General features: G+C 41.0%; 2 protein-coding genes across 11 annotated transcripts in view; one reads left to right on the forward strand and one right to left on the reverse strand.

The window, feature by feature from the left end:
• MCM8 (minichromosome maintenance 8 homologous recombination repair factor) overlaps positions 1–13,208 on the reverse strand; it is a 43,769-nt gene extending 30,561 nt beyond the window's left edge. For 3 of the 8 annotated variants that reach the window (XR_012419165.1, XM_015457813.4, XM_005568390.5), the window contains exons 1-8: positions 12,825–13,208; positions 11,699–11,851; positions 11,330–11,434; positions 9,517–9,599; positions 8,952–9,101; positions 6,942–7,045; positions 5,452–5,650; positions 829–914 (exon numbers count right to left, since the gene is read on the reverse strand). Coding sequence is in view for 7 of the 8 variants with exons in the window: in XM_015457813.4 (XP_015313299.3) it covers positions 829–914; positions 5,452–5,650; positions 6,942–7,045; positions 8,952–9,101; positions 9,517–9,599; positions 11,330–11,434; positions 11,699–11,846 (875 nt within the window). In the remaining variant the exon portion in view is untranslated. Of the gene's footprint in view, positions 1–828; positions 915–5,451; positions 5,651–6,941; positions 7,046–8,951; positions 9,102–9,516; positions 9,600–11,329; positions 11,435–11,698; positions 11,852–12,246; positions 12,327–12,824 lie in introns of all 8 variants that reach the window. The other 5 variants (XM_074004811.1, XM_015457812.4, XM_074004813.1 and 2 more) reach the window with 3 other exon arrangements.
• Positions 13,209–13,312: 104 nt separating this feature from the next.
• TRMT6 (tRNA methyltransferase 6 non-catalytic subunit) lies at positions 13,313–26,508 on the forward strand. Of its 3 annotated transcripts, XM_005568392.4 has the most exons (11): positions 13,313–13,570; positions 17,862–17,989; positions 19,550–19,659; positions 20,202–20,293; positions 20,425–20,508; positions 20,773–20,897; positions 21,667–22,025; positions 22,412–22,497; positions 23,095–23,197; positions 23,301–23,387; positions 25,620–26,508. In XM_005568392.4, the coding sequence occupies exons 1-11, from the start codon at positions 13,443–13,445 to the stop codon at positions 25,809–25,811; spliced, it is 1,494 nt and encodes a 497-aa protein (XP_005568449.1). In that variant the 5' UTR covers positions 13,313–13,442; the 3' UTR covers positions 25,812–26,508. The 3 variants fall into 3 exon arrangements, with proteins under 3 accessions (XP_005568449.1, XP_045218466.1, XP_065378863.1); XM_045362531.3 differs by lacking the exon at positions 23,095–23,197; XM_065522791.1 differs by lacking the exon at positions 19,550–19,659.
• Positions 26,509–27,239: the final 731 nt, after the last annotated feature.

A 27,239-nucleotide genomic window follows, 5' to 3' on the forward strand; every position in this document is an offset into this window, starting at 1 on the left:
AATTACGGGATGAAAAATACATACACAAAGAAAACTCTGACTTGCAAAAATAAAAAAAGCTATTAAAAAAAACCTATAGTAAAATGCCCCATTGCAACATTGAGAACATAAAATGAAACATGCCATTTCAAAGGAAGTCTTTATCTGAAAACTTCAAAACAATATTATTTCTATCACAGCTTATTATGGAATGAATCATACAACTTTGCTTATGGCCTATATCCAGTTCAATTAATCATATAATTGAGATATAAAATCAACTATTTCTCAGTAGGACATAATATTTGCATAATTAATCCTTTCCAGAATCTGACAGACAATAAATTTCAAATAAAGACAATTATTTCAGCCAGGAGTGGTGGCTCATGCCTGTAATCCCAGCACTTTGGGAGGCTAAGGCGGACGGAGCACAAGGTCAGGAGATCAAGACCATCCTGGCTAACACGGTGAAACCTCTAAACTAAATCTCTACTAAAAATACAAAAAACTTAGCCAGGTGTGGTGGCGGGCGCCTGTAGTCCCAGCTACTCGGGAGGCTGAGGCAGGAGAACGGTGTGAACCCAGGAGGTGGAGCTTGCAGTGAGCCAAGATCGTGCCACTGCACTGCAGCCTAGGCGGCAGAGCGAGACTCCGTCTCAAAAAAAAAAAAAAAAAAAAAAAAAAGAATTATTTTAACATACAAACTCTTCATCAAATAAACCGTCTACTATACACTATTATACACTTTGTCATTGTTTAGATAAAACGTACAATATAATACAGCAAAATTAAGGATTTACTCAACAGTGTGACATCTAAAGCCTGCCTTTTATGTAACAGATTGCTTACTTGATTGACTGCCAGTCCATTGTAACTGTGAGAGGAGAGCTGCGGAGAGCAGTAAATGACCTGCCTCGACATGCAGGCACAGGACACTGAATGAAACAAAAGTAATTCACATTCAGATTTTGATAAACTATAATCACACCTCAGGAAAATTCAGTTAAAACATTTCATTTAACATTGTTTTAAAAGTTGGTCTCACGATGCTAGTAAAGCAAAATCCAAGGACTATTTTCTCCTGCAACAATTTAATATCAAGAGCTTTTGAGGCACTTTCCAACTGATCCTTCTCGCTTACTGTTCTTATCCTGCTATGGGTATGCAAGGTGCTTTCCTTGCCTCCCACAGGAAGCACTTACTGCTCCTCTGTGCTCGTGCCACCTCTCGCTCCTTGAACGCCCCCTCTCATTCTGTCCCACATGCCCAGTGCCAATCCTCTCCTTTTCAAAAGGCTTTCCAGAGTTTTCTTTAATCCCCAGCTTTCTCATCTAGGCTCCTTTTGCACTTTCTGTATAGTGTAATATTTATTACACCACACAGGCACTTGTTTGGTGTTTGGATCTCAAGACGCATTTATAAATTCAGACTGTGGCAGACTGTACTTGCCAAATATGATTGCAACAATATTTCTCTTCGACCTTTTTAGAACCTTGCTACTCCTCCATTAAGAAACGGAGGCTAGGCCGGGCGCGGTGGCTCAAGCCTGTAATCCCAGCACTTTGGGAGGCCGAGACGGGCGGATCACGAGTTCAGGAGATCGAGACCATCCTGGCTAACACGGTGAAACCCTGTCTCTACTAAAATACAAAAAAAAAAAAAAAAATTAGCCGGGCGAGGTGGCGGGCGCCTGTAGTCCCAGCTACTCGGGAGGCTGAGGCAGGAGAATGGCGTGAACCCGGGAGGCGGGGCTTGCAGTGAGCTGAGATCCGGCCATTGCACTCCAGCCTGGGCAACAGAGCTAGACTCCGTCTCAAAAAAAAAAAAAAAAAAAAAAAAAAAAAAAGAAACGGAGGCTAATTCCTTCTCCTGGAATTTGAGAAGGCTTGTGACTCACTCTGTAACCAACAGAATGTGACAGAGTGATGTTGCACAACTTCTGAGATTAGCTCACAAAAGGCAAGGCCATTTCTGCCTACCAACTGGACTTCTTGCCTTGAAGCTGTCAGCAGCCATATAAGCAGACTGAGCGCCCTGAGCTGCTATACTGTGTGTAAGAAGCCCAAACTAGCCCACACAGCCACATGGAGAAGAGGATGCCTGGCCAGTCCCCAGCCACCTTGCTGTACTCCAGCCACAATCTGACTACAACTCCATGAGAGGCCTGGAGCTAGAACTAGCCAGTTGAGTAGTTCTTCCAAACTCCTGACCCACAGGAATCATAAGAATAAAATGATCGGCTTTATTTTCAGCCATTGAGTTTTGGGGTGATGTGTTATGCAGCAATAGTGGCTGGAAAAGAGATCAACTGAAACAGCCATCTTTCTGTCACTTCAAATCCCTACAGTTCAGACAAATGAAGGACCTCATCACGACATCACTCATGAGTCAATGCTACCACCTACTTTATTAGAGAGCATGAAAATACCCTGTACAAATACTGTCTAGAAAATTTGATTTAAGGAGGTCGAGGCTGCAGTGGGCTGTATTCATGTCACTGTACTCCAGCTTGGGTGACAGAGTGAGAGCCCGTCTTCAAAATAAAAGGAAGAAAATACCTGGTTTAAATCAGGATTTGAATTCTGGCCTCTGAGCTCAAGGCTGTACCTTGAACCTTAAGCCAAGACAAACACCACATGAAACCCATCTGTCAACACCACTGATTATTCAGAACCAATAGCTGAATCTCATATACCCTCTTCTTCCAGTAAGAGCAAGAAGCCTTAGGAATTTCAAACATCTTACATTTTCCTTTTTAATTCTTCAAGGGATTATTTACCTCACTAAGGATTCAAACCTTTACATGAGCAAAAATTTAGCAAATGTTAAATTTATTAAAGCCCAATGGTGATAAAGATGACTCTGGGTACCACCGAGGAAACATTATACATCCATGGTAATGAGGGCTTAATTAATAAATGGTGTCAGGACAAATAGCTTTTCACCTAAAAATTAGATCACTAGCTTGTTTTTTTAAGAGATGGGGGTCTCACTATGCTGCACAGGCTAGTCTCAAACTCCAGGGCTCAAGCGATTCTCCTGCCTCAGACTACTGAGTAGTTGGGACTACAGGTGCATGCCACCATGCCCAGCTTAAATTCCTAGTTTTATGCCATTCACCAATGCCTTAAATTCCAGATGGACAAAAGATCTAAAGATAAAAAACAAAACTTAGGGTTATTAGAAGCAAATGCAGGAAATATGTTTATAATGCTTGAGTGAAAAGGGCTTCTTATTTATTTATTTATTTATTGAGGCAGAGTTTCGCTCTTGTTGCCCAGGCTGGAGTGCAATGGTGTGATCTCGGCTCACTGCAACCTCCACCTCCCAGGTTCAAGCGATTCTCCTGCCTCAGCCTCCCGAGTAGCTGGGATTACAGGCATGCGCCACCACGCCTGGCTAATTTTGTATTTTTAGTAGAGATGGGGTTTCTCCATGTTGGTCACGCTGGTCTCGAACTCCCAACCTCAGGTGATCCGCCCGCCCCGGCCTCCCAAAGTGCTGAGATTACAGGCATGAGCCACCACGCCCAGCCGAAGAACGGCTTCTTAAGCAGGGCATAAAATGTACAAGTTATGGAAGAAAAGATAACAATTTGATGTCAAAATGTAAAACTGTACAACAAAAAAACCCACAAAGTTAAAAGACAAACCAAAGACAGGCAGAAAATATCTAATGTACATAATCAACAATAATTAGTATCTAGAATGTATAAAGAACTCCTATCAATAAACTAATAGAACCGGGCACAGTGGCTGGCACCTGTAGTCCCAACTACTTGGGAAGCTGAGATGGGAGGATCACTTGAGCCCAGGAGTTCAAGGTTGCAATGAGCTATGATCATGTCACTACACTCCAGCCTGGGCAACAGAATGAGACACCATCTCTAAAACACAAAATTAAAGAATAAACCAATAAACAGGAAAATGAACATTAGATATAAATAGAAAACTCAATAAAGAAAGAAACTGAATGGCCAGTAAAGATATGAAAAGATGCTCAACCACAACAGAAATCAGAAAAATTCACATTATAAATGCAATATTATTTACACCTACCAAACTGTCAAAAATGTACAAGTCTAACAATACCAAGTGTTACTGAAAGTATGGAGAAATGGTAACTGCTTAACACTACCAGCAGGGATTTAAGTTGGGAACAATACCCTGGAAAGTAATTTGGTAACACCTAATGCAGTTAAAAATAAGTACAGCCGGCCAATCCCAGCACTTTGGGAGGCTGAGGCAGGCGGATCACGAGGTCAGGAGTTTGAGACCAGCCTGGCCAACATAGTAAAACCCTGTCTCTACTAAAAATAGAAAAATTAGCCAGGCATGGTGGCGCGTGCCTGTAGTCCCAGCTACTCAGGAGGCTGAGGCAGAAGAATTGCTTGAACCCGGGAGGCGGAGGTTGCGGTGAGCCGAGATCTCATCACTGCACTCCAGCCTAGGCAACAGAGCAAGACTCCGTCTCAAAAAAAAAAAAAAAGTGCAGCCTACAACTTAGTGTTCCTCTGCTAAGGAAACATGTACAAGAATGTTCTCTGTAGTATCATTTGTAATTATAAAAAACTGGAAAGAGCACAATTGTCTACCTCCAGGAAAATGGATGAATAGTGGCTATTTATTTAAAGCAACACTCCACAACAGTAAAAATGAAAGAATTCGATATGTATTAAAATAGGTAGAACTTCAAAATAACCAAGTAAAAAAACAGCTGCATGTTACATTCAGTATACCATTTACGTAAACGCAATACAAAAAACTAACTCTACATACATAGTCAAGAATAAAAATGTAAACTTGAAGAACACACGCCAATTTCAGAATAGTGGTTGCATCTGGGGAGCAAATAAAGGGAATAAAACTGAGAACAGAGAGACTTCAACTTTAACTATGTAACCATATTTTTGTTACAAATTAAACTAAAACAACAAAACATTAATATTTGCCAAATCATAGAGTAGATAAATGTTAATTACACTATTCTCTGCACTTTTCCATAGTTTTAAAATCTAGTTTAATAAAGGCTAATAAAGATTTTAAAAAACCCATCACTTCTAAATAGTAGAAGAAATAAAGCGAAAAAAAAAAAACTTGGTGTGTATACCTAGAAGTCAACAGAAATATGAATGGAAGAGATGCATATTATAATAACTTCAGGATAATGATCATCCCTGGGAATGGTACAGGTAAAGGGTAAAACACAGACACTAGTTGTGCCAGTAATGCTTTATATCATTAAAAAATGTATTTGGAGCTGAAAAACGTAAATTCGGGGTTACGAGTAGTGGAATGTTTTATTTATTTCTATATTTTTCTTACCCTGAAGTATTTCATAATATAAAAGCAGAAAATCAAAAATCAAAAATAAAAATAAGCTCTGTGTTTAGGAACATTGGGAAATGTTTTCTGTATTCTGATTTGCCTTCTTTACCAAGATAAATAAAGAAGCAGTTCAAGAACATATTACCTTTGTGGGAAGACTGTATTTTCCATCTGGAAGAGGAAAACTCTGAACTTCTCCACATGCAGCACAAAGAAAAGCCATCTTGGTGCAAAGAGGCTTTATATTACTGACACGAACCACTGTCCCTCTTAGAGCAATGTATTTTCCATAGTAATTTGCTCGGACATTCTTGAGCTGTGTCAAAGGCTCATAGTTGTACACCCTAAAGACAAAACAGAAACTTGATGTTTTTTATATTTTCACAAGTTTCTTTTAGGAGTAACTATGGAATTCTCAAACCAAATCATCCTTTTGATATATCAGAAATCTCACAAGAATTAAACCATTCTTGTTTTGTTTTGTTTTCTCGAGACAGAGTCTCGCTCTGTCACTAGGGTGGAGTGCAGTGGTGCGACCTCGGCTCACTGCAACCTCTGCCTCCCGGGTTCAAGCGATTCTCCTGCCTCAGTCTCCCGAGTAGCTGTGATTACAGGTGCGTGCCACCACACCCAGCTAATTTTTGTATTTTTAGTAGAGATGGGGTTTCACTATGTTGGCCAGGATGGTCTCGATCTCTTGACCTAGTGATCCGCCTGCCTCAGACTCCCAGTGCTGGGATTACAGGCGTGAGCCACCGTGCCCAGCCAAACCATTCTTAGAAAGACACAACACTAAATCTTCCTTTTTCTTCTTATCTCACAGGCTGTTCTCAAGGAAAAAAGAAAAAAAAAATTTAAGGAAAAAAATAATGCCAAAAGGAAAATCTAGATTTAAAAACCTTTGGGTTTCTAAGTTCTTTTTAAAGAACTGCTAGGAAATTGCCTTCTATAAATTCTGGAAAAGAAATACAAAACTCCGATGATTAACTTATAATGAATTCTTCTAATGAATTTAAAATCTTAAGGATGAATTCAAGAAAAACAAAATAATTTCATTTATTCTCTTGTATCTAATAGAAACCTAATAATTGAACAAAATACACACCACTTTGTATATTACAGACTGAGTATATCCCTTATCCAAAATGTGTGGGACCAGAAGTATTTTGGATTTTTTGGACTTTCAAATATTGGCAATATTACTAGTTGAGTATCCCTAATTCAAAAATCTGAAATGCTCCAATGAACATTTCCTTTCAGTGTCATGTCAGGGCTCAAAGTTTTGAATTTTGGAGCATTTCAGATTTCAGATTTTCAGATTAGGGATACTCAACCCATACATGGATTATTAAACTTACACAGCAGGGTCTTGATAAGTTCACATCCAAAATCAATGTTTACAAAAATTTGCAGGTTAGAAAATCAACATTTTCTTCCTTATTTAGGAAGTATCTGTCATGATGTCTTTGAATAATTTTCAATGAGTTTACTTCAGTGTGATGATCAGTGAGATGGCAAGGAACTCATGTCCTTTTTACCGATTTCCTTGTTCTTATAAAATGAGGGTTCTCATTCTTAAACGGCCTTCAAGGTCCCATTCTAAGTAATAGTAATTTAATATGTCAAATTCCTTACCTTGCATGAATATGTGGCACATTTACCATTGTTTCTCCATCACTAGACAATCCTTCCTGGGCTTGTAACTCAGCTGCATGCCTTTCAAGGTCCTTAGTTAATACCTAAACAGGACAGATGTTTACTCTGAAGTTGGAAAACAAAATATCCTCTTTATACAGAACTCTATTTTTATAGAGAATATAAAGTTTATGGACAGAAACAGAATAAAAACAGAAAACTTTAACAGTCCTTTAAAAATCTAATATTTAATTATGACTACTTACTTTATAGTGGATCTTTTACTTTGGATTTTGCTGTCCCTGGACTGAAAAACTCCAGCATCCCAGTCTGCTACTTTCTGTCCCAACTAAACCTAACATTAAAAGCCCTTATAGTAGTCCTAAAAACCATCACCTCTTGATTCTAATTAAAAAAAAAAGAAAGCATTCCTGTTTCTCTTTATTCACTGATCAGTCAAGACAGAGAAAATAAAAATGACCTTTAAAATACCTAATACTCACTCCCTTGGCATTTAACATTAAATAATATAAACAGGCTGGGCACGGTGGCTCACACCTGTTATCCCAGCACTTTGGGAGGCCAAAGTGGGTGGATCACCTGAGGTCAGGAGTTTGAGACCAGCCCGACCAACATGGTGAAACCCCATCTCTACTAAAAATACAAAAATCAACTGAGCGTGGTGGTGCATGCCTATAATCCCAGCTACTTGGGAGGTTGAGGCAGGAGAATCGCTTAAACCCAGGAGGCAGAGGTTGCAGTGAGCCAAGATGACACCATTGCACTCCAGCCTGGGCAACAAGAACAAAACTCCATTTCCAAATAAATAAACAAATAAACAAACATTTAATACCACTTGTGTACCGCAGTTTGCTGACAACCTAAGAGGCAAAATAAGATGCATATATATAGCTGTTAATTGTTATAAGGACCATAAAGATGTACAGACAAAATACCATGCAAGTTTTGAAAAGTTGTCACAAGAAAGGTTTTACAGAGAGACAACTGAACTAGGCCCAAATAATCTATGTGAGGGGAAAGGGATTCTATGCTGAATGAATAGCACATGTAAGAGGTAGGAGAATGCCCCTCTGAATGCCCCAGCACTTTGTGTATGCCTGTCCTGAGATTTACTACACATTACCTTGAAGCATTTATCTGCTTGCTAGCCTCAAAAATGTTTTTGGCCGGGCACGGTGGCTCATGCCTGTAATCCTAACACTCTGGGAGGCCGAGGCAGGTGGATCACAAGGTCAAGAGATCGAGACCATCCCTGGTCAACATGGTTAAACCCCATCTCTACTAAAAATCCAAAACTTAGCTGGGCATGGTGGTGCACACCTGTAGTCCCAGCTACTTGGGAGGCTGAGGCAAGAGAATCACTTGAACCCGGGAGGCAGAGGTTGCAGTGAGCCGAGATCGTGCCACTGCACTCCAGCCTGGCAACAGAGCAAGACTCCACCTCAAAAAAATAAATAAAAAATAAATTTTAAAAATTTAAAAAATTTAAAATGTTTTCATATATGTTGTATTACCTGACCCTGAAAAAAACTCAGGCAGGCACAGTACAAATTGTTATTCACAATTTGACATACAGGGACACTCAGTGGTTTGCCTCATGCCACAGAACCTAAATCTAAGGTTGCTCTTTTTTGCTCTAAGATCATAACTGATAACACCATGATTCCTTGTCTTATCTTCCCTATGAGACTGTATAACTTCTTGAAAGGAAGGTTTAATTTCTGCACAATCTTTAGCAAGATTAAGCAAATCCAAATGAGTTAGAAGTAAATATTTCATTACATAAGCTGTTGTATATAGAATGAATGGTATCTTTCAGAATGGTATTGCAACCTCTCAATTCTAGCCAACATCTTTTCGTAAAAGCTAAGTATCTCTTATAGAAGGTACAGTCACTGTAAAATCTTCCTTTAAACTTAGACAAGGTGTGCATGTGTGTGCAAACGTTAAAAAAGTTTAGACAAAAGTATGCATAAGACATATAGTTACCTGATGTATTGCCAAACCCATGCAAGCCAAAGTTTTCTCAGGTGCCTCTCTTAGTTCATTTGCTGTATCTGGTATCAAGTTAGTTACTTCATCGTCTTTTATCAGTTCTTTAAAATCCACCAAAATACTTCCCTTTCTTTCTATTTCATCCTATAAAATAGAAAGTATGAAAACAATAATTGCTTTTCTGTAGTCAATTACCATTAACTGAGCATTCTGTTATACACTTTGAGAAAGCATACAATGTTTATATGTGATAATGGTAAGTACCCCATAAGTATAAGCTTTGTGCCAAGCATGGTTCTGATATTTCAAATATATTAATGTATTGATGCCTCTCAACAATCCTTTAAGGTAGGTATCTATACCTCTATCTCCAAATGAAAGAAAACCGAGGCACAGAGAAGTAATTGATTTAATCAAAGTCCATACTGCCGGTAAGTGGCAGAACTGAGGTCTGAACCAACGCAGTCTGACTCCAGTGCCTGTGACCATAATCACAAGTACCTCAAATACATTGATAAGATGGCATACGACTGGCAGCTTTGCTGTAGAGGAATCTTACCTTGTCATACAAATAAATATGCCTTGTGAAAAATTTTTCAAATGCTTGAATCTTCTCAATCAAAGGAGAGCTATCACTGTAAACTAATCCAACAAATATGGCATTAGCACTATAATCACACATGTACATGCGTATTTTTCATGAGACAAAAGCAGCACTATATACATGGCAGATGATTTTTTTCTAATTGCTTTGTATTTTGATTGCATTCATATAAAAACTGGTATAGAATGTAAACTTAAGATTCTAAAACAAATTTAGGTTTGCATAATGTGAAATGCAGACAGAAACTCTTCTCTCTCTAAAAGCCCCACTATCTGGGAAACTTTGTTTTGCATCTTTGACACCTAACAGGACATGTTAGTTCAAATAATTTAGACAATAAGCTTAAACCAAAAATTACAATAAAGTCAAAACCAGACACATAAACTAAGCTCCTATTCTGAAACAGAACTGAAGACAATCACAGTCTTTCCTGAGATCAGGAGACAGACCAACAACGCTTGACCATGGTGGCCAAACTGAAAAGCATTTTTTTTTTTTACACTCTAAAGTTCTACATTTTCAAATATGTCTCTCACAGAAGAACAGTACAATAAAGTAGTTTGGAAGAACAGATGGTGAAGGCTAAGGCACTGCTTGAACTCCATCTTTAGGACTGTCCAAAAATCACTTATAGTGTTCTGAGCTACCTGCCAGGGGAACAATGTGAGTGCTGGTGACTAATACATCCTAAGGAACAAAAGATCATTCATGAAACAGATTCTACTGAAGGAAAAAAACGAACAGGTTTCCAATAAAGAAAACACTTGTAAAGTATTCTATTCATTCACAAAATGACTACTGAGTGCCTGGTACGGGAGGGTCCTGGACCTCAACAATATAGTGATTAAAAAAAAGTATACACACACACACCCCTGATGAGACCTAAGAAACAAATGGGTATTGTAAGAGCACAGAAAAGACAGTTCCCTGCACCTATACAGACTGATGTAGGTTAACTGGTATTCTTAATTATCAAAGGGAGATTCCTTACCTGTGTTTCTACACAAAGCTCTATTTGTTATTGTTCCTTGATTTCAAGCCCAGTTCTTTCTGCTCTGTGATGCTATAATTCAGATCTGTACCCTACATGTCTCAGATTCTCTTTAAATTCTGCCAGTTGAAGGCACTTTAGAGTGTAGAAGGTGGCAGGAAGAGAGAAAGGAATTTATTGTTTGCAATTTTTTTCAGCATCTCTGCAGCTGCATAACGATAGTGTTAGCCTCCAGTTCCAAGCACCACTGAGTCATGCCCCCTCAGTTACCAGTGGCAAGCAGCTTCATTTGCCTTGTGGTCTGAGTACAGCTCCGTAAGGTAGCCTTCAGAAGTCTAAGCATAGGTTTGTAGGGTGCCCCTCAAAAGTCAAAATAACAGCTATGCTGTGACCTCTCCAACCTTTGAATTCCCACATTCTGGTAACCTCAGAACTTCTTTTATTCTCTTAGCTATAAGGATGGTTGCTGCTTCCTCAAGTTACTACTTTCTGGGGGGTTACCTCAGTATTTCCTTTCTACTCTTTCAGTCTTCCATTTTTGTATCCAATTTCTTGTATTAAGTCCCCTTTTTGAAATATCCGTATGGTTTCTGCTTTCCTGACTGATACAAAGTCTAAAATGCTTTTGAAACATAAACATCATTTAATTGTTTGGGTGAACTAAGATTAAAGCAGGTATATGTTAGTAAGTGAATTATAGTAATACAAGATATAGCATCCAAAGACAAGTTAAGAAAATATGATTTATGGTGCTTTTTAGCACTTTTTTAACCCTACCTTCAGAGAAATAAAGCTTCCAGCCTTTATATGGTATGAGCTGATCCAATGTTGACTGCATTGACTGTGGGGTCTTTGTTGAAAGCAAAGACTGTGGGGTTTGTTCTGAAAAAAATAAAATACTAGGTTGGTAGAAACAGAGTCAACATTTTTCCAATGTGCTTCTCTTTCCAAATGAGACTCTCATTAATAGAATATCCAAATTAGAGGTTCGAGTAAGAATCTGGGACGTCGATGTTCAAATACTTACTAAGGAGTAGCATGAAATAAAAGACAAACCGAAGCATGAGATAAACCGCCTTGTATGACAGACACGAATTGCTTCCTTCATTAAGTGAAAAAAATTCATCAATCATTGACCTCACCTACCAGAAGTATGTTTTCCTGTGGTTTTACTCAGATCAGGTCTGTGTCCTCTTTCTCTCCATTTTCCTGAGAAGTTCCCGCCACCTTTTCCTCTTTTCCAGCTTTGAAATCTTCCTCGTCCAAATCCTCTGCCTCTATACTCTCTATTCATCTCTCCTAAAAGACAGATATTAAAAAGGTCTTCACCAAAACTATAAGGAAAAGTGCTCCTAAAAATGTATGAATGTAATAAAAAAGGAAAAATTAATGTATTCTAGGTTCAAGACTAGCAAACAGGCTTGCAAAGTTGTGCACCTGTGATACAAGACCCAAGTTAAGTTTCTAATCTCTATCGCTTTTTAAGGTATGCCATAATAGTTTAATAACTATTAAATATGGTTTAAGTATACTAGACGCTCATAGGTTAAAAATAAGGGCAGGTACTGTACCTGTTTACAAGAAGTACCCATCACAGAAATGAAAATAGGACAGGTAATTAACTCTACGAAAACTTATTCGCAGTATTTGAGACTTATTATTATAGGGCAGGACAGGATGAACATAATTCTGACCTGTGAGACACTAGGGATACATCATCATAGCTTCTTACAGTCAATCCTGCAGTGTCACATTCACTTTTTGTGCAATTTTTCTGTAAATCCAAAATCGTTCTTTTAAAATACAAATCTACTTAAAAATGATTCATACCCTAACTATACAATAAAGATATACCTGTACACTGCACTGCAATTCATTATAAAATAACCTATCCAAATCCTTACTTAAAAGGGGTTTAGTTAATAAAACAAGTTAGTAACGACGAAGTTCACGATTTAACGGCACGACAGAGCTCCGATAATTAACTAGGCATTACGCATTATAAAACTGATGCTCAAAGAAATTAAGCAAACCGATCAAGATCAAAGTTGTCTGTTGACAGTACAGAGATAAAACTCTTTCAGGCTCCCAAGCTGAGGCGCTCCTTCAACAACGCTGTGTGCCATACCCTTCTCAAACGAGACAATACGCTGAGAATTGTAACAAATTCAAAAGACGTAAGAGGTAGGACCGGAGAACGAGTAAAAAATAACAGTTGGGTAGTTGTGCTTCTTTACTACTTTATTTACGTCTCCTAAGGCTAAGTTCTTACTTGCTTGGGACAGAGGTCCCAAACTTCTCCTAGTTCACAACTGGGCCGGCTCCAGGATACGCGCAGATCTGTCCGGCCGGATTCTCCCTCCCCTCGTCCCGTAGAGAAGCACAACGGGACTAAGAGTCTCCGAGATCTAAGCTCCTCAGGCGGCTCCTGCCAAGTCCGCGGTTCTCTTGAGCCTCAGCTTTCCTGTGGTCCCCGCGCGGTGCTGAATCCCATCTTTCTCAACGGCTCGGGAAACTCAGTTTCCCCACCGCAGCTTCCAGAAAGTATCTGTAGCGTACAGCGCCGCAATCGTGCCTCAAGCGAAAATCAGGTGTTCCCCTAAATTCTTTTTTGGCGCTTCAATGATCCAACTTCCGCTCAAAGAAGCGGCAAGACGGGAGGGGAGGGGCGGAGTGCAGCCAATCAAGGAGTTTGGCCCGACGGAAGCCGAGAGGCTCCCGGAAGAGGTCTTGAGGTCTGGACCGGAAAGCGGAAGCGGCGTGTAACACGTGGGGGCGGTGCCGGTCGGCGGGCTCCTAGTGCGCCAGGCTGTGGGAAGTGAGGCTGGCGGTGGCTACAATCGAGGAGGAGGGGCGAGACGCCGTGGAGCACGGCGACCGGCTGAGCGTCATGGAGGGCTCAGGAGAGCAGCCGAGCCCACAGCCACAGCATCCCGGAGACCACCGCATCCGCGACGGCGACTTCGTGGTGCTGAAACGTGAAGATGTGTTTAAAGCAGTACAAGTCCAGCGGAGAAAGTAAGTCAGATCGCTGACTTTAGGGGTCTCCCGCCCCCACCTTGTAGATACCCCCTCCCTCCAGGTCTCTCCACAGACCTCTCCCGCCAGGGTGCAGTTCTTGGCTCTCTCGGTCCCCATTCCCCGCCCTCGTCTCCTCGGATCTTTCTGTCACAGAAGGCTTTTCCACCAGGATCCCGTCCTCGAACCTCATAATCTCCCCTAACCTTCCTGTTTTCCCAGAGCCCCCTCCATGGTTTCATATCTGGCTGTCCACCTTCAGCATCCTTTTCAGTCTTTCCACAGGGTTGCTTCCCCAGAATTCCATTCTTGGCCCTAGGGTGCCAAGGCCTCCCTCTCCACATCCCTAATCACCTGTCCTGAAGTTCTTTCCCTAAGACCTTGGGATCTTCACTGTCTTTCCACAGACACTCCCTCCTTTCTTCACTCTGGGATCTCATCCTTGTCTCCCAGAGTCTCCTTCAGGTTCCGCCTTTTTTCCCACCATAGATCCTCCTTCCTCCTTAATCCTTCAGTCAGGGTCTATCCCACAAAAAAATGAAACCTCTCCTACCTAGTCTGGCTTTCCATCCTCTTCTCTACCCAAACAGGATACACAGAATAGATGAAAGAGACAATTCACCATAGAGTGTGGAATTGCTTTGAGTTTCCCTCGTTTTACTCACCAAAGGATTCAAAGCTGGGAAAATTGCTAAAAAGCAATTTGCTCAAGGCCTCAGAACTCGAAATTAGGTTTGGTTTGTGTACCCGCTGACTAGTATCACTGTTTTATAATAGTAGAGAAGTGGGATTTTGAAAACTTTCTGAAAGGGCTGGTGAGGTTGCTAAGTCCTAAGAGCTTATTAATGGTGAAAATTTATTGGGATATTTGGATTAATTTATCTGAGAAATATAACCACAGTTTTTTTTTTGTTTTTGAGACGGAGTCTCGCTCTGTCACCCAGGCTGGAGTGCAGTAGTGCAGTCTCAGCTCATTGCAGCCTCTGCCTCTTGGGTTCAAGCGATTCTCCTGCCTCAGCCTCCCTAGTGGCTGGGACTCGGGCACCATCACGCCCGGCTAATTTTTGTATTTTTAGTAGAGACAGAGTTTCACCATGTTAGCCATGCTGGTCTCGAACTTCTGACCTGAAGTGATCCGCTCACCCTCCCAAAGTGCTGGGATTATAGGCAGGAGCCACAGCACCTGGCTAACCACAGTTTCTTCTTCTTTTTTCTTTTCTTTTTTTTTTTTGGAGAAGGAATTTCGCTGTTGTCACCCAGGCTGGAGTGCAATGGTGTGATCTCGGTTCACTGCAACCTCTGCCTCCTGGGTTCAAGCGATTCTCCTGCTTCAGCCTCCCAGGTAGCTGGGATTACAGGCTCCCACCACCATGCCCAGCTAATTTTTTTTTTTTTTTTTGTATTTTTAGTAGAGATGGAGTTTCACCATGTTGGCCAGGCTGATCTCGAACTCCTGACCTCAGGTGATCCACCTGCCTCGGCCTCCCAAAGTCCTGGGATTACAGATGTGAGCCACAACGCCCGGCCACAGTTTCTTTTGAGCTAGGTTATTGGATTACTTTTGACAGAGATAAGTTGAATGCAATGTCAGGAGAACAGCTTTCTGCAGACTAAGAAGTATGAGATTTGGAATTTCTGATAAGTACTTACTTCAGATGAACTCATTTACTCCTGGTTTAAGCAAACCGTTAATTGGTATTTAAGGTGAAACAGGCATTATAAAATAGTGAAGAAACAAGTCTCCAGAGCACTAAGCTGGCGATAACCAAGCTTTTTGCACAGGCACTAATTTAGTAAAGAAAAAAAGTTTCTTTTATGAGGGATGTGTTTTTTTTTTTTTTTAATCCAGAAATGTAATTCCTGCACCAACCTTTAACTATTTTTAAATTCTTCTTCTTTTTTTTCTTTTTTAAACTAATTAATTAATTTTGTTTGTAGAGACAGAGTTTCACTATGTTATCTAGGCTAGTCTCCAGTTCCTGGGCTCAAGTAATTCCGGCCACCTCGGCTTCCCAGAGTGCTGGGATTACAGGCATGAACCAGTGCGTCTGACCTTCCCCTTTTGTGGTGCCAAAAGGGTTGGGGACCACTGCCCTAAACATTTATTTGGAAATACTTTTCATCAGGCCCTCTTCTTCACAGAAGTCATAGTGGCAGTTTCCATTTTATTTAGAAAATGACTCTCTAAGCTCAACTGCATCCCAGGTCAGACTCCCTCATCACCCTTGGGGCTACACTCATCTGGTTGGGCAAAAAACAGTCCAGGCTCTCAGAAAAGTAGACTCTGCAAATCCTACTCCTTCCCAGTGAAGACGTGGCCTCCTCATCCCTCTTACTGGGCCGCACATTACTGACCAGGGGCAGTGACCTGACCTGTCAAACCAGCCAGTTTTAAGTGACACTCATCATCCCCTCTGTATATCACATAGGCTTGCAGAGAGGTAAACCCACCTATCTCAGATCCAGTATTTTTGTTTGGTTTGTTTGTTTGTTTCTTTTTTGAGATGGGATCTCACTCGTTCACCCAGGCTAGAGTGTAGTGGTGTGATCTTGGCTCACTGCAACCGCTGCCTCTTGGGCTCAAGCAATCCTTCCACCTCAAGTAATCCTTCCACCTCAGCCTCCTCAGTAACTAATTTGTGTACTTTTTGTAGAGAAACTCCTGAACCCAAGTGACACTCCTGCCTCAGCCTCCTAAGTAGCTGGGATTACAAGTGTATGCCACTACACCCAGCTGATTTTTGCATTTTTTGTAGAGACGGAGTTTTTCCTGTCAGCCAGGCTGGTCTCAAACTCCTGGACTCCAGTGACCCACCCACCTCGGCCTCCCACAGTTCTGGGATTACAAGTGTGACCCACCACTCCTGGCCAGATCCGGTGTTTCAGTAGCACCTGGGTGACTGAAGGATGAGGGTGGGGGTGCACATCTGGGCTGAGCTGAATTGCAACATCTGAGGAGATTTACGTTAGCAAATATTTTGAGTGTCTGTTACATTCTGTCGTATGTAAGTATCTAGGGACCCAGCAAATAACAAGAATTGGCCATATCTGAATCACTTATGATCTTACAGGATTTCCCTCAGATGGTTTGAGTAAGCTTTAATGAAGATGTGACGCAAAAGTGTGGCAGGATTTAGGGAACCAATAAAGGTGATACACCCAGAGACCAGCAATGGTGGTAAGCCTCTGACACGGAAGTGTGGGTGATGTGGCAGTATATTCTGTCATAGCTTCCTGGTGGCACAGAGAGAGGAAGAGAAGGAGTGGGATGGGGCACAAACAGAATTAACCACTACATGATTCCCAGAATTCAGTGTTCTGTGCACATGGGCCATGTCCTGAAGCTAGGTGGGCTTTCTAAGGTCCTTAGGTCTTTGCTGGAGTAGACTGTGTGGTATAGTGGAAAGAGTGAGGCTTGGGTTTAGACACAGATTTGGATTTGAATCCCAGCTCCAACAACACCTTGCAACTGTGAATCTTGGACAAGATACTTCTCCGTGGGCCTCGGATTGCTCTTCTGGAAAGAGCTATGTCCCAGAATTACCATGAGAATTAAATCAAAAAGCGTGAATCACACCTAGCACACACTGCCTAGCCCCTGATTGACACTCAGCAGATGTTAGTTTTCTTCTTTTGAGAAAAAAAGATTGTGTTCCTGTGGGATTTCCCTTTTAAATTGCAATAAGATAAAAAATCTGTGTCATAGGAAAACCTCAAGTTGCCTGGTCCTCAGTAGAGCATTGTCTGTGTTAGGCTCCATTTCCAAGTGTGTAGATTGTCAGTGTTAATTTGCAAGTATAATTTGCTTTTATTAGATAATTTTCAAATAAAATGGCCAATCAGACCAAGCCCAGGAAATTTGTTAAATCCTTGTTACTTCAATGATTGTTCAGTTTTGAGATTTTCTAGGGTAAGTTGCAAGAGTTGTCACAGTGTATGTCCAGGCCTGGCAATTTTGGGGATCCTGTCTACCATTCAGGCTATCTGCAGAGCCAGCGAGTTTGGACATTCTGGTAGACATGCAAACTGGGGTCAGCCCAGTGTACCAGAAGAGGAATGTCTTCTGTCTTTGCTTCCCCTTTCCAAAATTCAGTGTTCTTGTGGCTTATTCATTAATTGTATGTCTCTATCCCAACCAGGTTCTCCCTAGTTCCTTTGTTGCTTTATGTTCAGAGATAATGCTGCTGAGCCTCCATTGTGGAGACCACTTTTGAAATAAACTGTAGTGAACACGTCTTTTCTGTACTGAATACAAAAGATACTCAGTTAATTGATTGCTTTTTTTCCCTAGAAAAGTAACTTTCGAAAAACAGTGGTTCTACCTGGATAACGTCATTGGCCATAGTTATGGAACCACATTTGAAGTGACCAGTGGAGGAAGTCTACAGCCCAAGAAGAAGAGGGAAGAGCCTACTGCAGGTGCACATTTTGGATGTGTGAAATAGATGCTGTCCAACTGACTAGTCAGAAACATCTCAACCTCCACCTAATTCCCAAGTGCTAGACAATGCTACCCCAAAAGAAATCTTAACTCATAATCTAAGAACTGCAGCTTAGTGGAGTGAAGCAAGTACTACCTTTGGCCCTGAGATAACCTGGATTCTGTCTCCAGGCCACCATTAAATGGTTCTCTGCTCTTGGGCCAGGCATTTAATCCTATGAGTCGTTGCTGCATCATTGCAAGAACATATGTGGAGTTCTCTGACCTTGGACCAGGCATTTAATCCTATGAGTCGTTTCTGTGTCATTGCAAGAACATATGTAAAGTTCTTTCAGTGCCCAGAAGTTATGTAACAGCTGTAAGGTGGTTAGTGTGTGGTGTAGAGGTTAAGAGGTCTGGTTTTGGATCCAACTAAGTTCAATTTCTACCTTCATCACTCGCCTTGTACCATTGGGCAACTTACTTGAGTTCTGTGAGTCTTACATCCTTATATGTGTAAAATTGGGTCATAAACATATTTAATGCCTAGGTTGTATTGAGTGCTCAATGATATGGCTCATAGGAAGTTCTCCATAGTGTCTTGCTTTTAGTAAGAGCCCATAATTTTAGCTATTACTATTATTATTTCTTAACCTCTTGTCCAAAAGCTGTTATTAATTAAAATTAAATATTTATTAAAATGAACATTGAGAATATCTTATTAATTAAAACACAAGTAATTATTTGAAGTTAAATAAATACTATTAAAGTTTTTTGAGTCAAACCAGTTATGTAGATACATTTAAATTAATATCCATATTTTTACTAAGCACCAAATATATGCCAGGTATAATTTGGCACTGCAGTTATGGCAGTTCATAAGATAGACTGTCATATAAAATGTACTTACCAGTTGGAACACCAAAAATAATCAAGTAGACAAGCAAACAGCATGATTTCTTATGGTGAAGTGACACATGCTATGAAGATAATAAAGCAGGGGCGTGTGCTAATTTGGTAAAGCAAGAGAATGAGCTCAGCTTCAAGTGATAGAAAGGATCCAGCCACTCAGACATCTGTCATAGAACCTTCCAGGCAGAGGAAGCAGCAGGTGCCAAAAGCCTGCTGTGGGACCTTGCTGGGTGTGTTCAAGGAACAGAAAGAAGGCCATTGTGACTGAAGCTAAGGTGTCAAGAGATCAGGCCAGAAACAATAGGCAGGGGCCAGATCAGTGATGGCCTTGTAGGTCATCTTTGGAATGTATTCCATTGCTATGGGAAGCCACTGTATGGTTTTAAACATGGGATAGATAAGTCAAATTGCATTTAAACAGAGAGCACTCTGGCATCCAGGTGGATAGTAGTGGGGCAAGGCTGGGAGTGGGAAGATGACTTAGAGGCTTGGAGTAGTTTTGGCAGGAAAGGATGGTGTGATGGGAGCAGTGCAGCCGGGAGGCCAGACTTCAGTGGCTGATGGACTGGATGTGGATATGAACTCAAAAAAGAAAGTGTCAAATAATTTCAGACCATAAATGTCAATAGAGCAATTTCTTTCCTTAGAGACTAAAGAAGCGGGCACTGATAATCGAAATATAGTTGATGATGGGAAATCTCAGAAACTTACTCAAGATGACATAAAAGCTTTGAAGGACAAGGGCATTAAAGGAGAGGTAATATTCAAAGGATTTTTAGTTTTGTTTTTGTCTGTTTGGCATTTAGGAAACTGGTTTTTAAAGCAGACTGTACCTAAGTTAAAAAAAAAAAGTTATAGCTTTGATAGAAATAGGTTGAAATGTACATGTAACTCAACATTTCAAAGAGTTTATGTCTTACATACAGGAATATAAGTGAATGACATTACTAATATTAGTGGTAGAGAATGTAATAACAGTGCATATCAGGATTTAACTTTGTTCATTTTCGGTAATGTTTGCAGCCAGTGTCTTCAGAAATTAGTTTCCTTTACCTTTCTTCTCCCTTTATTGGATATCTCTGTTCTTTTACGTTGGTTTAAATGGAGTTATAAAGTACTTGTATTTTATTATAAATTCCAAATAGAGTATAGAAATACAAAGTTCATCTATTTGGACTTCTGTGGAAAAGGGATTGGAGAATCAGACCATTGGATCCATTCTTGGGTAAGAAGCCTTTGGAAGTTACTTGTTTTGTGAAAGTAAAGTTTCAGAAAATCTACTTGCTCCTTTTCTTATAGGAAATAGTTCAGCAGTTAATTGAAAATAGTACAACGTTCCGAGACAAGACAGAATTTGCTCAAGATAAATATATTAAAAAGAAGAAAAAAAAGTAAGTGGTTTTTATTTTTAAAGGCTGATAATATTAAACTTTTTTATATGTTTATAAAACATATATCTTATTACAAATAAAATATTTTAAGTCATTTTTTCAAGTCAGTGTTCTGTTTTTTCTTCCCCCAGATATGAAGCCATCATTACTGTTGTGAAGCCATCCACCCGTATTCTTTCAATTATGTATTATGCAAGAGAACCTGGAAAAATTAAGTACGCTTTGTTTCCTTTCAAAAGTATAAGTGGGGGAACTATGTCTTTAAGAAAGTCATGATTTTAAGTAAAATGAAAAAACTTGCTCACCTGCATAAAGTATCCTCCTACCTCCTAAATTGTAAGTCCTTTTACTGTCGCCTCCAAAGCAATCAATAATCTTATCAACATAATTTTCATAAAGCAAACAAAACTTGAAAAATGATGATTCAAATAGTAGGCTTCACTTAGCTAAAAATGAATGAATTATTGTTTTTACTTTAGCCACATGAGATACGATACACTAGCCCAGATGTTGACGTTGGGAAATATCCGTGCTGGCAACAAAATGATTGTGATGGAAACGTGTGCAGGCTTGGTGCTGGGTGCAATGATGGAACGAATGGGAGGTGAGACTTAATATTTCCATTTTCAACAAAACTCCACCCTGATGTGAGTAAAGGCGGTCCAAAAATGTAAACTCATGGAAAGCCAGATTGAATTACTTCAGGGTTAACGAAGTGACTTGGGTGAACCTGCACAGCTCCTAGCCTGGGGACCTTCTTACGCAGTCTCCATCACCCAGCACCCCACCCATGGGTACCCCTGACCCATGGCGATTGTCCTTTCTAGCTTCACTGTCAGTGGGCGTGATGCTGGAGCCTGTGGCTTGCTAGGGCTTTCAGGACAGTGATTTTAGTAAACTGGGTAGATGGTGCTCATTTCATTGGGCCTAAATTGAAGGGAGTGAGTGGGAAGATTACTAAGCATGTATTCTCTCTGGAAGAATACAGCATAGTCTGATTTGTCTGTTTCTTTTCTGACCACATAGAAGATAAGAACCTGTAACTGCTCCATATGAGGATTGGAGTGAGGGGAAGCAGAGTCAATCACCAATCATGTAACAACCAAATTTGCAGACACAGGGTTTTACAGTAGTATCAAGTGGGGGATAAGCTTCTTTGAGACTTCCTGCTATCTGCTTTAGAATTATATTACCTCCACTGGTAATACTCATAGACTCCAAACAGACTCCCTGAGGAGCTGCACCATTCTTCAGCCTGTGAATAAAGTATTAATAGAAAGACCTTCAGTCTCATTACTGTGGAGGACTCACTGAGGGTTTGCATAGTCTAGCGTCACTCCACGGGCAGATATTTGTTTCTTTTATCTGTTCAGGTTTTGGCTCCATTATTCAGCTATACCCTGGAGGTGGACCTGTTCGGGCAGCAACAGCATGTTTTGGATTTCCCAAATCTTTTCTCAATGGTCTTTATGAATTCCCCCTCAACAAAGTGGACAGTCTTCTACATGGAACATTTTCTGCCGAGATGTTATCTTCAGAGCCAAAAGACAGTGCTTTGGTTGAAGGAAGTAATGGCACACTGGAGGAAAAACAGGCTTCTGAACAAGAGAATGAAGACAGCATGGCAGAGGCCCCAGAGAGCAACCACCCAGAAGACCAGGAAACAATGGAAACCATTTCTCAAGATCCAGAACATAAGGGGCCTAAAGAGAGAGGAAGCAAAAAAGATTATGTAAGGATGCCAAGAGTCCCCACCACCCCCGTAATCTCAGGCCCTCAGTTAACTTCACTTAAATCATGAGATTTGGTTTGGCTTTAGTGTATTAGCTCCCAAGATGATAACTATCAAAACAGAATGAATGTGTGTACATGTACACAAGCGTGTGATTTCAGTCTTTGGGGTGCAGCTTTAGGTTACAGAAGCATTGCATAGATAGCTTAATAATGGTTTTTATAGTATATAGGCTTTCTTGTGTTTTTTCAGCTTCCTTATAAACAATCTCCTTCTATGGGTTTAGTCCAGGTTGATAAATATTGTTGAAATGTTTTGACAGACCAGAGCATTTCCATAAATTTGACTGACCCCAGTACATTGGTTTCTTCTTTTTCTTTTTGAAGATTCAGGAAAAACAGAGGAGACAAGAAGAGCAGAGGAAAAGACATTTAGAGGCTGCCGCTCTGCTGAGTGAAAGAAACGCGGATGGGTGCGTTGATGGAAGCAGCAGGAGACTCCTCCGCGCGTGTGGGCTCTGCTTCAGACAGATTGGCATTCCCTTCTTGTCTGCTTTGATTCTAGTGGGACCTGAGATGAGGATTTTGTCTTGGGGGTTTTTTAAAGAAAGGAGGCTGAGGCTGGCAGGGGTGGGGAATTGATGATGCTAGTTTCAGAATTTCAGAAGAAATTGAACCTTCTCCATCACAGTGCATCAAAACAGGCTTTGTGGTCCTACTGGGCGCAGGAGATGGGGCACTCAAATGCTGCGACACAGGCTATAACAAATGTCCACAAAGCAGCATATGCAGTGTTGGATTTGTTTCCAGGTGATTTTTTTTAAAAAAATCAAGAATGTCATTAAATGCCACTTAGAGTTGCCAAGCACCGCAAGAGCTTCTAACCCAGTTTGTGTTTCCTAGAAAGAAATAGCTCATGATTGTATTCTGTTTTAGATTTTTAGAATGTTATATTTAAATCTCTTCTTTGTGTGAGTCATGCAAATTAAATACATGATCATTTTAAATGCATTTTAAAACCCATGCTCCACTTTGGGAGAGAAATAATTTGTCTGACATTTTCCTTACAGTTTAATTGTAGCTAGTCGTTTTCACCCCACTCCCCTGCTGCTGTCTTTGCTGGACTTTGTGGCCCCTTCAAGGCCATTCGTGGTCTACTGTCAGTACAAAGAGGTAATACTGGAATGGAATGGGCAGGAATTCTTACGTCTGAATGTTGATTCCTAAACTGCATCCCAGGAAGTAGCTCTTAACGGAATTCTGTTTTTGCCTGCAGCCTCTGTTGGAATGCTACACAAAGCTGCGGGAGAGGGGAGGGGTCATCAACCTCAGGCTGTCTGAGACCTGGCTCAGAAATTACCAGGTACGTGTTCTTACAGCCAGTCGAGAGCTGCCCTCCCAAGACTTGACTGTCCTTGCAGTAGTACTAGAAGTCATTAAATAGAGTTACCTCAGCCAGGCACAGTGGCTGATGCCTGTAATCCCAGCACTTTGGGAGGCCAAGGCAGGCAGATTGCTTGAGTCCAGGAGTTCAATACCAGCCTGGGCAACATGGTGAAACCCTATCTCTATGAAAAATATATATAAATTGTCTGGGCATGACCCTGTATCTACAAAAAATACAAAAATTAGTCGAGCATGGTGGCAGGTGCCTGTAGTCCCAGCTGCTCAGGAGCTGAGGTGGAAAGATTGCTTGAACCGGGGAGGTCGAGGCTGCAGTGAGCCGAGATCCCACCACTGCACTCCAGCCTGGGTGACAGAGTAAGACCCTGTCTCAAAAACAAAATAAAAATAGAGATATTTCTGCTTCTATCTACAGAGATGAAGATGTCTCGTGGCTGTTACTCAGAGAATGTGCCCCTTACTTTTTCTGACCCTTTTTTTCTCTTGTTATGTCAGAATATATTACTCTGTAACTCTGCCCTGAAGGCATTTAAAATGCAAACCGCTATGGTTCTTATTTCCCCAAGGCCTCGATATCACTGTGGATGATGTAATTGACAATAGCAAAATTCCCAGGTGGATGAGAAACTGTCCCTTTCCTCTCTGCCAGGATGTTTTTGTGGCAAGTTTTCAGGATTTACTGGTGGCCTCGGTGTCAGTTCAGGTCTTCTGGAAGACATATGCTAAGATGGAAATCGAAGTGTAAGAGATGTATTGAGGGAAATGCCTTAGAGACATAAGGGGAGAGGGAGCAAGATCGGTGGTGCAGGTTGATGCCTGGGCAAGGAGCTGGTAGAGAAAGGAGGATGGGAGGAAGAGCCTGCAGTGCTGCTCTGAGAAAGTTTCCATGAGGCTGATGGCGAGCTCAGGTGCAAAGGTCGCCATTCAAGGAGCCCTGTGTTAAGCAGAAAGGCTCCAGCCCTGGTACTCATGCTCAGTTACTGACTGGGAGCAACCCATGGCCTCCCTCAGCATGAATGCTGTAGTGGATCCCAAAGGAGCGGCAGCTGGAGGCGTTCTACTGCCTGAATGCCTCGTAGCCAGTTCCCTCATGAAGGGAGATCTGAGGGGAGCACCTCCATGCTGCCATAGGCCCCATCTCATTGCTTGGTGTCTTATCCTAATGTAGTGGGGATGCTATTGAGCCTTAGGTAACCCTACCCTTTGTAGAGGTTGTCTTACTTAGCTAAGGTTACAGGAGAAAGAGGAGAGAAGTTGCCTTGGCAAAGTTAACAGGGTAGCGGGGGAGGGAGGTTTGGAGTGTAGTACATTCAGTAGCAACGTCTCCATAGACCCAGGCTCCATTATTGGCCATGAAGCTTCCTGAAGCCAAGAGAAAGAAAGCTCTATGCACAGTTCTAGAGTACTGCCCAGACCATTACCCATTCTCCACCAGAAACATGCTTCAGTTTCTAGAGAAACCTGGGCTGAACTGAAAACTGCTTCAGTTTTTTTTTTTTTTTTTTTGAAACAGAGTCTCACTGTGTTGCCCAGGCTGGAGTACAGTGGCACTATCTTGGCTCACTGCAACCTCTGCCTTCCGGGATCAAGCGATTCTCCTGCCTCAGCCTCCTGAGTAGCTGGCATTACAGGCGTGTGCCACCACGCCTGGCTAATTTTTGTATTTTTAGAAGAGACAGGGTTTCATCATGTTGACCAGGCTGATCTCAAACTCCTGACCTTGTGATCCGCCTGCCTCAGCCTCCCAAAGTGCTGGGATTACAGGCGTGAGCCACCATGCCTGGCCAGTTTTATTTTTCAAAAGCAAATCCATTAAACCAATTTCTGCACTTTTCTCTGCATTGTAATGTGAAGAAATGAGTTCCTTAGAAGTTGGTCCATTTAAAACCTGGTGCCGTGGCTCATGTCTGTAATCCCAGCACTTTGGAAAGCCAAGGAGGGAGGTTCACTTGAGGCCAGGAGTTTGAGGTTACAGTGAGCCAAAATCTCACTACTGCACTCCAGCCTGAGGAACAGAGTGAGACCCTGCCTCTTAAAAAAAAAAAGAAAAAAAAAAAGAAAGAAAGTAACTGGTCCATTTAAATTATCAAAAGAACCTGTGTTGTTTAAATTCTGGTTTTTGGTATATTGTGTTGTTCAGATGGACTGTATTGTCTTGGGAAAGCTTGGATGTCTTTTCTGTCTTGATTAGGTTTTGCCAGATCGAAGTCATCCTAAACTGCTGATGAGTGGAGGTGGGGGTTACCTTCTCTCCGGCTTCACCGTTGCCATGGACAACCTTAAAGCAGACACCAGACTCAAATCTAATGCAAGCACTTTAGAATCACAGGAGACTGAGGAGCCTGCAGCTAAAAAACGGAAATGCCCGGAGTCTGACTCTTAACCCTTTGAGAATTGCTCTGAATTTTGTTCTCAGGCATTATACAGTTAGTAATTAAACTTTAAATGCCATTACTACTTGTTTTTTCATATCCCAAGAATAAGAACATGTCTATATACCCGTTTCTGGGAAGGAGGAGTAAGCCTTTTGTCTGTTTCTGACACAGATGCGCTTGGTCTGTCGAAACTGCGACTGTGGTGTATGTAGTATGACCAACTGCATTTAACAAAACTCCTCTAAGTACTTCTAAATATTCTGTGCAAATATCTTGAGAACTTCAACATCCTAAAAATGTGTTTCTACAAGACTTTATATTTTAAGCTAAGTGGAATAATACAACATAACTAAAACATGGCGGGTACCGAAAGGAGGGTAATTCATGGAAGAAATTTCCTCTGTTCATTCCGTTCTCTTCAACCTAAGCAATATGGATGTGTGAGTGTGTGATTTATTATGGTACCAAAAATGTCCACCCTCTTTCCTGCAGTGGAATAAGCTTTTTTGAAATGCTAAGGTTTTATTTTAATAGTTGACAACCTGGGAAAGTTCTGAGTATTTATTTTACTGCTCTTTTTTGTGCATAGAAAGGTTTAGTAGGGTACTTTTTTGCATTAGTTTGCCAATACTCTTATTCTTTGTTCTAAATAAAGTGACTAGAATTTTTGTGTACTATTCAATTAAAGGAAACAAATGTCTTTTCCCCCTCTGTGGTTTTATGGATACACATTTGCACACACACACATATATGTATATAGATGTTGGTATATATACCCATATATATTTGTATATACATAGATATATACATACACATACATGTGGAGACATAGATTGTACCACCTGTATGAATGTATATGTACACGTGGAGACAGAGCATGCAATCTATTTGAACTATATCAGAGTTATGTGCAGAACGTAGACCAGTTCTCATCGTATTAGTGTCATTCCTTGTCAAATGTCCCTAAAGTGCCTTTCTTGATGATTATTAATGCTGAAGAACTCTGGCATGATTAGATGGTTACCCTTTCTATGCTGTGAAAAACTCGAATCATTTGATCATATGCTGTAGGAAAGAAAGTGTTTAGAATCAGCCAAGGCTCTTGTTCATTTGAGAGATTGAGTCTTGCTCACTGGAACATGGTCATCGTTTGTGTTGCTCCTGTCATCATAGAATAGGTGTATATCATACAGCAAGCAACATCTCAGAAAAAAAGAATTTTTTTTCCAAATAGCATGTGCTATTTTGATAATGGCCAATGTGATTACCAAGTACAATTTTGAGTCCTTTATCCTAATTGCTGGTAAATAAAAATGTTGGCCGGGCACAGTAGCTAATACCTGTAATCCTAACACTTTGGGAGGCCCAGGCAGGCGGATCACCCAAGGTCAGGAGTTCAAGACCAGCCAGACAAACATGTTGAAACCCCATCTCTA

The sequence above is a fragment of the Macaca fascicularis genome, chromosome 10 (genome assembly GCF_037993035.2).
Source record: "Macaca fascicularis isolate 582-1 chromosome 10, T2T-MFA8v1.1".
Lineage (NCBI taxonomy): Eukaryota > Metazoa > Chordata > Mammalia > Primates > Cercopithecidae > Macaca > Macaca fascicularis.

Bases quoted from the DNA above. Each gene is read 5' to 3' on its own strand.
- TRMT6 (XM_005568392.4), top strand. From the start codon at position 13,443: ATGGAGGGCTCAGGAGAGCAGCCGAGCCCACAGCCACAGCATCCCGGA. The intron at 20,294-20,424 runs GTAAGTGGTTTT...TTCTTCCCCCAG, and splicing joins ATTAAAAAGAAGAAAAAAAA to ATATGAAGCCATCATTACTG. The intron at 20,509-20,772 runs GTACGCTTTGTT...TTTTTACTTTAG, and splicing joins AGAGAACCTGGAAAAATTAA to CCACATGAGATACGATACAC.